The sequence below is a fragment of the Mustelus asterias genome, chromosome 9, assembly GCF_964213995.1.
Source record: "Mustelus asterias chromosome 9, sMusAst1.hap1.1, whole genome shotgun sequence".
Classification (NCBI taxonomy): Eukaryota; Metazoa; Chordata; class Chondrichthyes; order Carcharhiniformes; family Triakidae; genus Mustelus; species Mustelus asterias.
In genome coordinates, this window is record NC_135809.1 from 15,236,685 (window position 1) to 15,248,930 (window position 12,246).

Genomic DNA, 12,246 nt, shown 5'->3' on the forward strand with positions numbered 1-12,246 from the left:
TCAGAATGAGATAACAGTAAGATTATAATTTACATGATAATCAGATAATTTTTCAAAATAAATTGGATTGAACCAACAAACTGATAATTAATCAAAAGTAAAAATCAAAAATTGTACTTTTAGTTAATTACCAAAAGCTTATCCTTTGGTCCACAATTATAATGAAAACACATCTGACAAACCAATGGTTGACAACATTTTTCCCATCATTCTAAAACTGCTTAACTAGCATTTTGCAAAATATTGATCCCTCAGTATTGAAGATTCATTCCAATGGGAAGAAAATACTTTAAATTTTAAAATAGCGTGCAGAATTGAAGCATGAAAATATATATCAGAATGCTGTTGCTGTTTAACAGGAAATCCCAATTAGCCAGTAATATATTTATGCTACTATATTTGAATGATACATGCTTTGCGTCTATACCAATTTGTCTTAATTAACTGTATTAGTTACTTAATGGTCCAGGCATATAATGTTATGATCAAAAAGGAAATGGGCTATTACCAGTTCTATGGAAAATACTTATAATTGAGAATAATTATGACAAAGATTATTGCATTGAAAAATATAAAGTTATAAAGGCACAAATACTATGCATATTAATTAGTACAGCCTTTGACATTCAGGAAAGATATGTACTGAAATATTATTTAACTGTCTGATAAATGTTTCAGATCAAATAATTTCTTGATTTTTTTTAAGTGCAAAGTAGTGACTGCACCTTATTACACATTCTATTAATCAGGGGTGTCAAGAGATGGATGGAACTGTCTGAGCCCTTTACTGAAGGACGATTAGCAATACAATAGACTTTTTGTAGAGTTATTACTAAGAATCTGCCATTACCTTGAATAGCATTCAACCCTATGAAAGGAGGAGCAGATACTCCACTGGAATTACCTTTCATCGTTTTGGATGGAATCCCCCATCATATTCTGACGGATATTGATAGCATGACATGAATGACTGACAGTTGCTATTTTGTGCCCAATCACAGCTACAGGTCAAAAGGCAGTTGCTGTGTTCTTTACGTTGAATTTAAGGTATTTATTGATCATCTATATCATTGTTTGATTTACACCACAGTTATTCATTTTCCATTGAAAGGCTTGGATTTAGAGTTGCACCATAGTATTGGCGGTATAGTATTGCAAAGCTAGTTAAATTCTTTTCTGAGGGTAGAAAGTACTGGAGGTGAATTTCCATGGAGATTCCCAGGATGAATCAGGGGATTTTCAGCAGATGAACTGTGCAAAATCCTGAAAAAGCTGCATAGCCTATCCACAGCTTTTTTGGTCAAAGTTGCGACAAAGAAACTAGAGATCCTCTCAGAAATCCATCTCCACTCTATTCTTGATTTATTGTTTGAAAAGTCGTTTAATCTAAAATGTGGTCTTGTCCAGTAATTAAATATTCTTGTACATCAGGGCAACACGGTGGCACATTGGTTAGAACTGATGCCACACAGCACCAGGGACCCAAGTTCAATTTCGGCCTTGGGTGACTGTGTGGAGTTTGTACGTTTTCCCCATGTCTTCGTGGGTTTCCTCTGGGTGCTCCGGTTTCCTCCCACAATCCAAACATGTGCGGGTTAGGTTGATCGGCCATGCTAAATTGACCTTTAGTATCGGGGGACTAGCAGGCTAAATACATGGGGTTACGGGGATAGGGCCCGGGTGTGATTGCTGTCGGAGCAAGCTAGATTGGCTGAATAGCCTCCTTCTGCACTGTAGGGGTTCTATAACTGTGACTGAGAGAGGATACTAACTAATTTATCATTTGTATCCCCTCTGCCCAATTTTAATAGTTTCTTAAAATTGTCCATAAAGGCCAATCACAACAGCTATTAATAGGTGATTATGACTCTGCTTTTCATAAACAATTTTACATGGAGCATAGCTTGGAGTAGCAGTTAAAAAACAAAACTGTTATTATTTTCATGCAGTTTTGCTTTTCCTTAAGCTTCACCCATAAGGAGCAATCTAACTTTTAATTCAGTTCCACGTGTTATTAAGTCAGCTGCAAACTAATGAGATAGCAGGCCGGAACTGAACACTTTTGCTGCATATGGGCCTCTAGATGGACACAGACAGAACCGGTGAGATTGATCGTTGCTGAACCAACTGAACATGAATTGACACAAAGATCACATGCATGGGAGCTGCTTTCCACTTTGAAAAGTTGGTGGGACAAATTACATGTATACATTTCTAAATAGTGTTTAGGATGAAAATAATTCATTATAATAGTATTTTCCTCCGGAGTATTAGAATAGAATAGAATCCCTACAGTGCACAAAGAGGCCATTCGGCCCATCGAGTCTGCACCAATAACAATCCCACTCAGGCCCCATCCCCCTAATCCCATGTATTTACCCCACTAATCCCTCTAACCTACGCATCCTGGAACACTAAGGCAATTTAGCATGGCCAATGCATCTAACCCGTACACCTTTGGATTGTTCCACTTTAATATGATTTGAAAAACACTAGCATGATAAGTAGTGGTCAGTGATTGGTTTAACCCTCAAATGTGAGAGGGGTGTGAGAATGTGTGAGAAATGTGTGAGAAATGCACACTCAAATAGATCAGAAACACTAACATACTAAAGAGTCCAGAACTAGGAGTCAGGGTAATGGGTTAGCATTGTTAGGATCACTCAGAGGATGAAAAGCTTTGGAATTATCTACCCCAACAAGGCTGTGGATCCTCAGTCCTCGAGTATATTCAAGACGAAGACTGATAGATTCTTGGATACTAAGGGAATCAAGGAATATAAGGGTAGGGTAGGAAAGTGGAATTGAGGTAGAAGATTAGCCACGATCATATTATGTCAGGGAATAAACCTGAGGGTTGGTTTGACCCACTCTTGTTCCCATTTATGAGTGTGCATGAACAGAACTGGAAGTTGCAGGCGAAACACTCACCTGATCTTTGGTGCAGTGACCCCACTTGCAATTCCAGTGGCCACCTTGTTACCATATTGAGCTCTCAGTGTCAACTGGGAGTTTGCCCACTGCATGGCAGGAAGTCAGATGTTGCTACAGGAATTAAAGGGGGCGATCGTTCTGGTATCTGGCATTTCCTACATTACAACAGTGACAACATTTCAGAAAGTATTCCTTTTGCTTCAAAGTGCTTTGGGACATCCTGACTTCATGAAGAGCACCACCTGATCTCTGTCTTTTCAAGGTCTGGAAGTCAATTGCAGGCGAGGCATGGGTGAAGGATTTCCTCCAGCTGAATTTGTGCGAGAACCCGTGGCAAACTGTAAGCTAGAGGGGCAGGAGGGAGCTATGAGTAGAAGTGGCACGAGCATCACCTTGTGACCAGGATTCAATGCCAGAAGATTAAAGACAAGTTTGGTTAAGGCTGGAGAACATATTCTGTTCATTCAATATATTAAAGCCTACAGTTATCCTTCACCCCTTACCCTAAAAACTTCCTCTGCCGCTATCATGCAGGGTACTTTTAGAAATCCTAGTATGCTCCTGGGCAACTGTATTTAGTTACAAAATCAGCACAAAGAAATCCTCATGCAAAATAGCTGAAAGATATCCTCATACCAGCTGTGGACTACATGTTGATCCAGTAGCAGCAATGCTCAGTTGCTACAGTTTTGTTCATAAACCACTTGGTAATACAATTTTTTTTATTCTAAAATAATCCAGTTTCATATTTTATGATATTTGAAGTGCTAGATCTGTAGATATAAGAGCAAATGACCACTTGTGTGGATTACTGAAACCTCTTAAGCCATCAGTGTTACAAAATCCATAGGTCAAACATCTAACTATCAGACAGTCCAGTTGCAGGTTTATGTACAATGTAACTAAAAATATTTGTCTTGGAAAGGAAATAATTAAAGCAATCTCCCAATCCTTTTTAAAAAAAAACGTAAAATTAAAAAATTACAAAGTTTTTTATACATCCATGTCTGTCACTTTCAGGCTCTCTGGATTTTTCATTAGGCTTTTAGTGGTAGCAGCCATTTTGTTGTGCCACGCTGTAAGATGGGATTCATGCAGAAGCTTCTGTGTCAGGTACGTCTCCCGCTTAATCTGCTCTTTAATGTGTTTTGGCACGTCAGGAATCCAGTAAGACAGGAGGAAACTCACTGTAAATACAATGTGCTGAAAAACAGTAAAACAAATCTGCTGTTAAAAGCTCTGTCCATTTCTCCAATAATACAACTGAAAATTACTTACCATATTAGTTTAGTTTATTTATTAGTGTCACAAGTAGGCTTACATTAACACTGCAATGAAGTTACTGTGAAAATCCCCTAGTTGCCACACTCTGGCGCCTGTTCGGGTACACGGAGGGAGAATTTAGCATGGCCAATGCACCTAACCAGCACATCTTTCAGAATGTGGGAGGAAACCAGAGCACCCAGAGGAAACCCACGCAGACACAGGGAAAACGTGCAAACTCCGCACAGACAGTGGACCAAGCCGGGAATCAAACCCAGGTCCCTGGCGTTGTGAGGCAGCAGTGCTAACCCGTGCTGATTGGTACATAATAAATCCTGCAATCATATCGCCAAAGGCGCACATAAAATAACATCATAATTAAGGCAGTTAAGGCTGGTAGATTGAACCAGGGCAGGACTTTCTCAGTTAATGGTAGGGCGTTGGGGAGAGTTACAGAATAAAGAGATCTAGGGGTACAGGTTCATAGCTCCTTGAAAGTGGAGTCACCGGTGGATAGGGTGGTGAAGAAGGCATTCAGCATGCTTGGTTTCATTGGTCAGAACATTGAATACAAGAGTTGGGACGTCTTGTTGAAGTTGTACAAGACATTGGTAAGGCCACACTTGGAATACTGTGTACACTTCTGGTCACCCTATTATAGATAGGATATTATTAAACTAGAAAGAGTGCAAAAAAGATTTACTAGGATGCTACCGGGACTTGGAGGCTTGAGTTATAAGGAGAGGCTGGATAGACTGGGAGATTTTTCTCTGGAGCGTAGGAGGCTGAGGGGTGATCTTATAGAGGTCTATAAAATAATGAGGGGCATAGATAGTCAAGATCTTTTCCCAAAGGTAGGGGAGTCTAAAACTAGAGGGCATAGGTTTAAGGTGAGAGAGGAGAGATACAAAAGGGTCCAGAGGGGCAATTTTTTCACGGAGAATGGTGAGTGTCTGGAACAAGTGCCAGAGGTAGTAGTAGAGGCGGGTACAATTTTGTCTTTTAAAAAGCATTTAGACAGTTACATGGGTAAGATGGGTATAGAGGGATATGGGCCAAATGCGGGCAATTGGGACTAGCTTAAGGGTTTAAAAAAAAAGGCGGCATGGACAAGTTGGGCTGAAGGGTCTGTTTCCATGCTGTAAACCTCTGACTCTATGACTTAGTTGTTTTAAAATTTAATTGTTTTCAACTTATACTTGTCCATTTTTTAATTTGCTCTATTTTTCTTGTTTTTCAATTACTTACTCTATCTTTTTGATTTCTACTTTTTAATTTTTTTCAAAAATGATTTTACTTCTGACATTTTTCCTTCCAAGCAGGTGGTTCCTGACCCAATCAGGCTCGACCTTCACCCACCCAAAAATGTTCCCTCCACTTTGATCGTGGTCATGAGGTCTTAGCCCACTTTGCCTCGCTGCTCTCCCTGGCAAACTGCTTCCCTTTCTCTGACCAACAGTAGGAAAGAAGAGGAATGCAGGTGGATTAATTCAGTGGGGTACATACAAATAGAATGCAACAAAACAGGTAAGAGAACAGAGAGAGGGAAGAAAAATGTCACAGAGTGTCAGAAAGACTCATATATTCTGGGATGGTAAGAGAAAATGGAGTCCATTTTTCAATTAGGCCAGTTTCCATTAGTTGGAGGGTGCGTACAATGAGAGACAGGTTCAATTATGTCCTTAGATAAAGGCAAAATATTGCGGATGCTGGAATCTGAAACAAGATCAGAAAGTGCTGGAAAATCTCAGCAGGTCTGACAGCATCTGTGGGGAGAGAACAGAGCCAATGTGTCGAGTCAGGATGACCCTTTGTCAGAGCTCTGACAAAGGGTCATCCAGACTCGAAACGTTGGCTCGATTCTCTCTCACAATGCTGTCAGATCTGCTAAGACTTTCCAGCATTTTCTGTTTTTGTTCCATTATGTCCTTTTTCTTTTCTGCCTCTGTCATTTTTCATTTCTCTACATCTCTTCTGCTTTTTTTTTGTTGCTCGTTTCCTTCTGCCCTTCTCACATCCTTGCGCTTCCCTTTCTTTCCCCTTTATAGTTTATTTTAATGCTTTGTTCCTTGCCTGTCCATTTCGAGCTTTCGCATTCCTTTATTCTGGTCTAGTTTTTTGCCTCTTGTTGCTCTCTCTCCAGTTTCAATACCATGTTTCCCTCTCCTGTTTATTTCTTGAAAATCTGCCTTGCCCCGATTAGCTTTTTTGGGGAAGAATGTTGCACTGGAGTAATCGAGGAACTGATGATCCCATGTGCAGAATTTCAAAGCAAGGAGGCATGTTTTAGAAGTAAGGCCATTCCTGAGCCACATAGCCCAATGGTTCTTAATATGAACAAATTAAGAGCATGAGAAGGCCATTTGGCCCCTTGAGCCTGCTCTGCCTATCAATCAGATCACAGCTGATCTGACTGTGGCCTCAACTCATTATTCCTGCCCATCACCGATAAACTTTGATTCCTTAGCTAGTCAAGAACCTACCTACTTCTACCTTAAAAATAAAAATGACCCTGCCTCCACCACTCTCTGGGGAAGAGTGTTCCGAAGATTCACGACCCTCTTGAGAGAAAACAAAATTCTTCTCATCTCCGTCACGGGGCGGCACAGTGGTTAGCACTGCTGCCTAACAGCGCTAGGGACCCGGGTTCGATTCCCAGCTTGGGTCGCTGTCTGTGTGGAGTTTCTATTTTCTCCTCATGGCTGCGTGGGTTTCCTCCGGGTGCTCCGGTTTCCTCCCATAGCGCAAAGATGTGCGGGTTAGGTTGACTGGCCATGCTAAATTACCTCTTAGTGTCAGGGGGACTAGCAGGGTAAATACAGGGTAGGGGCTGGGTGGGATTGTGGTCAGTGCAACTCGATGGGCTGAAGGGCCTCCTTTTCTGCACTGTAGGGATTCTCATAGAAATCTCTCATAGAAACCCTACAGTACAGAAAGAGGCCATTCGGCCCATCGAGCCTGCACCGACCACAATCCCACCCAGGCCCTACCCCCATATATTTACCCACTAATCCCTCTAACCTATGCATCCCAGGACACTAAGGGCAATTTTTTTTTAGCATGGCCAATCAACCTAACCCGCACATCTTTGGACTGTGGGAGGAAACCGGAGCACCCGGAGGAAACCCATGCAGACACGAGGAGAATGTGCAAACTCCACACAGACAGTGACCCAAGCCGAATCTATGATAAATGGGAGAAGATTATCGTCACCATTGCCATTCTCCCTCCCAATGATTAAAATTACAAATTACTTATCTCTTTAACGTTAAAATAATTGGATTTCATGTTCCCAAATGTGTACATGAAATTGGCAAACTTGCAAAATATTACTCCGCTTACATTGTAATTGTCATTTTTATCGGAAAGCTAATTATTTAAACTTATCAAATGTATTCAAACAAAGAGCACACACATTTTGTTCACACAAAATTCAAACTATACATTAAATTGGCAACTTTTAAAGATGTGAAACAGCACAGTTGGAGTGATCGCTGCATTTAATTGACTGTGATCTTGACTGGTATATTGAGAAAGACTAACTGTTCCCATTCACGCACCTTTCCCACGCTGTCTGCTTTCACCTCTGCGCTAACAGAAGCTTATGCTTCATGCTGCTATATTCAAATTACAATTAACGGTATATCAAATGATATTTCATTTTCAAAGCATATTTGATCAATGCTACAATAACATGCTTCACTACTCATTTTGAGATAACAGCTAACAGCACACTGATGCCAAAAAATATTTCATACATTAAGATCAAAAATTATAATTCAAATGTGAAATGATATTTATTGGTCAACAAAGAAATTGGACTCTCCCAAACAAATTGTAAGTGTCGAATTCGCATAAAAACTGGAAAAGAATCCTGCCAGTTTTTTCAGCGGGATTTTCAAAATCGATCTCCCCCAAACCGTACAATGCAGAGTGCACTAGCCCTGCAAAGGCCAGCAGCACAGCGCTGAACGGGGCCACTGCGCATGCGCCTATCTGTCATAGTGGAGATCAGCGCATGCACAGTAGACCCACACTGCCAGCATCCTGACCGCTGGCCAGCACAGCAAAACCCCATCCCTGGCCGTGTGACCCCCCACCCCACCACCCAATTGCTGGCCTCCCGGACGTGTCCGGGCCAGCCTCAATGACCCCCCCCCCCCCCCCTCCCCACTCACTATCCCCGCAGTCCAGACCTCCCCACTGCAGGCTGCCCCCCGCCCTCCACTATCCCCGCAGTCCAGACCTCCCCACTGCAGGCTGCCCCCCGCCCTCCACTATCCCCGCAGTCCAGACCTCCCCACTGCAGGCTGACCCCACCAGCGCAATGTCCAGCCCCAATCACTGGCCTCCCTCCCTCCATCACCAAGCCCGATTGCAGAGTGGCAGCGGGACCCCCCCACTCCCACTGATCCCACCACAAAGCTCCTCCCCTATAGGCCCTGCCCCCAACTACTCTGCCCCCTCGGCACTGCCCAAAGCCCAGTGGGCAGTGCCAGGGGGCCAGGTTGGCACTGCCAAGCTGGCAATGCCCAGGGACCACCCCCCCTTACTCACGACCCTCTGGAGGGCCTCCGTGGCCCCCCTTCGCTCCAGATGGGTTGGGTTGCCAGCTTCCTGCTAGTGGGGAACTGTTGTAAACCCCGTTGGAGTGAAACATTCCTGGCTGGGGGTTGGGGGCTTGTGGACTGCAAACTTCTGTCCCGGGACCATTAATCATATTCAAATCCTCGTTGTAATGATTTATTCAGCTCCACGACAGCAGCTGGAGACACGAGGAGGCCGTGGCGCCCAGCGGGAAGCCCGCTGCACGGCCTCTGCTTGAGTTTCCCGGCCAAAGCAGCGTAGTGGGCTGGCAGAAACACACCCATAATGTTTTCAAGAACTCATTCAAAGACTTGTACACGATGCTACCAAGAGGTCTTTGCCCTTAGAGAGTACAAAGATTTTCTCTATATGATGGGCAAATCTAAGTATTTTAAAAGTTTATTTATTAGTTACAAGTAGGCTTACATTAACACTGCAATGAAGTTACTGTGAAAATCCCCCATTCCGACGCCTGCTCGGGTACACTGAGGGAGAATTTAGCACGGCCAATCCACCTAACCAGCACGTCTTTCAGAATGTGGGAGGAAACTGGAGCACCCGGAGGAAACCCATGTAGATACAGGGAGAACGTGCAAACTCCACACAGACAGCGACTCAAACCGGGAATTGAACCCAGGTCCCTGGCGCTGTGAGGCAGCAGTGCTAACCACTGTGCCCCATTTCTGCCTGTATGTGAATAGCTCTTCTTATTTTTGACACAGGTTATTCCACTTACTGACACAGAAGCAACATCAACCATCAAGCCACAGGCATCACACTTGCAAAAAGAACCAAAATATACGCCTCACCTCCATGATAATAATAAAGGCCAGCTTGGCAGCCATGACGTGCCAGAAGTAAAGGCTATGTTCATACTGCAGGGGATGGCCAGGAGGATACCGGAGGTCTCGGTACCTAACACAAAATGAAAACCACAGCATCACTCTAAGAGCACGTCATCAGAAAAAAATATAGATAATAGCTTTACGTGAAAGACACAAACTATCAGGAGATAAAATGGTGTTGAGAACAGCTTAAATAAACACCCCAATCCAATGGTATTGGCAAACAAAATTAAATCCAATTTTTTATTTTGTTTAGGTTTGCTGAACCTTACATTATAAGTTTATTCTTTGCCAAGATAGATGCTAAAGACTATGAATATAGTTGGTAACAGTAGGGCCTATTGTAAAGCAGCTTTGAATAGGTGGTCATCAGACATTTTGTTACCGTACTTACTTCATGTTAACAGTGATATGAGACTGTGTTAATTGAATAGGGAAATTTTTATAACTTAGCACTCCACTTTGTAAAACAGGAATGTATATTGTGAACCACATCTTGGAGGTCAGCACAATCTTCATGAACATTCACCCATAATGGATGTTAAATGGTAAAAGCAAAATGCTGCGGATGCTGGAATCTGAACCAAAAACAGAAAAATGCTGGAAAATCTCAGCAGGTCTGACAGCATCTGTGGGGAAAGAGTAGAGCCAACGTTTCGAGTCTGGATGACCCTTCGTCAGAGCTCAACTGGTGTTGGTCAAACTGATTGCAATGTGCATCCTGTTGCACGTCCCCATTCTCCTGTTAATTTGTAAAATTTACCCCTGTATCCTCAGAATACCCCTGGGGAAGCAGCTGGGCAGTCTAGGGTCCCAGCACAGTAGGCATCACAGTAAAATCATCATAACTGGAGAACTCCTGCCCACAGTATGACATAGAGTGCCACATGAGTCCAGAAGGAGTTTATTTATTATTGTCACAAGTAGGCTTACATTAATACTAATGAAGTTACTGTGAAAATCCCCTAGTCACCACACTCCGGCACCTGTTCCAGTACACTGAGGGAGAATTAAACAGGGCCAATACATCTAACCAGCACGTCTTTCGGACTGAGGAGGGAAACCGGAGCATGCGGAGGAAACCCATGCAGACACAGGAAGAATGTGCAGACTCCGCACAGACAGTGACCCAAGCCGGAATTGAACGTGGGTCCCTGGCGCTGTGAGGCAGCAGTGCTAACCACTGTGCCACCCATGCATAGCAGTACCAGAGAGATGTATACAGACATATATATATACATATTCTTTGGACGTAAAAGCTTTTACATAAGAACATAAGAAATAGGAGCAGGAGTAGGCCATCTAGCCCCTCGAGCCTGCCCCGCCATTCAATAAGAACATGGCTGATCTGAAGTGGATCAGTTCCACTTACCCGCCTGATCCCTATAACCCCCAATTCCCTTACCGATCAGGAATCCATCTATCCGTGATTTAAACATATTCAACGAGGTAGCCTCCACCACTTCAGAGGGCAGAGAATTCCAGAGATTCACCACCCTCTGAGAGAAGTTCCTCCTCAACTCTGTCCTAAACTGACCCCCCTTTATTTTGAGGCTGTGCCCTCTAGTTCTAGTTTCCTTTCTAAGTGGAAAGAGCCCATCACACTACAATTTTATTAGGGATCAGAAAGCACATTCATTTTTATTAGATATTGTGTGTTGGTTAAATATTTACTTGACTGAGTAAGCTACTGACATTCACTATTCAAGTTCAAACATGAAAAATGACTGCTTCATTATGGCACTTGTCTTGGTGTGAGTTGCAATCATTGGGTGTGGAGAAGCTAGTAGAAAAAATTGTAAGCAACAATTAAAAACTGCACCATTCACGGTGGTGGTACTTTACTACAAAAACAGTGATTGTCCACATTAGTCAATTGCATCGTCTTTAAAATAATTATTAAAATAGATTAATTTTGAACTTTTTTTTAAGGCGGTCAGTTGGGGGTCTGATTCCTGTGGAAATCTATTACATGAACCATAAAATCCCTGCAGTGCAGAATGAAGCCATCTGCACCCACTCTCCAAAAGAGCATCTTACCAAGGCCCACCCTCCTGCTCCACCTCGTAACCCCGCAAATTTACCATGGTTAATCCACCTAACCTGCACATCCCTGGACACCAAGGGGCAATCTAGCATGGCCAATCCACCTAACCCACATATCTTTGGACTGTGGGAGGAAACCGGAGCACCCAGAGGAAACCCACGCAGACACGGGGAGAACATGCAAACTCCACACAGACAGTGACCCGAGGCCGGAATTGAACCCGGGTGCCTGGCGCTGTGAGGCAGCAGCGCTAACCACTGGCGCTGTGAGGCAGCAGCGCTAACCACTGGCGCAGTGAGGCAGCAGCGCTAACCACTGGCGCTGTGAGGCAGCAGCGCTAACCACTGTGCCTCCCAATACCGTGATCAGTATATACACTGGAGCTGCTCCAACTGAAAATTCATGCAGCGGAAAGTCCGTTTGCTCGTGAAAGCAAAGACAGTGGACTTTGTCAGATGGATCTTGTGAAAGGGCAACAAAGGTATGGAAGAAAAATGTACCCTCCTTATAATAAGTAGTTGGATTGTTGTAACCCTTCTGACTCAAGTCCCACATTAAGATGGCTGGCAC

The 12,246-nt window shown here is 43.3% G+C and overlaps 1 protein-coding gene across 4 annotated transcripts in view; it reads right to left on the bottom strand.

The window, feature by feature from the left end:
* Positions 1 to 513: 513 nt before the first annotated feature.
* Positions 514 to 12,246, bottom strand: part of ano6 (anoctamin 6) — a 128,053-nt gene continuing 116,320 nt past the window's right edge. For all 4 annotated transcript variants that reach the window (XM_078219724.1, XM_078219722.1, XM_078219721.1 and 1 more), the window contains 2 exons: positions 9,594 to 9,699; positions 514 to 4,137 (listed from right to left, as the gene is read on the bottom strand). In XM_078219724.1, coding sequence (XP_078075850.1) covers positions 3,928 to 4,137; positions 9,594 to 9,699 — 316 coding nt within the window. In that variant the 3' untranslated portion in view covers positions 514 to 3,927. The remainder of the gene's footprint in view (positions 4,138 to 9,593; positions 9,700 to 12,246) is intronic.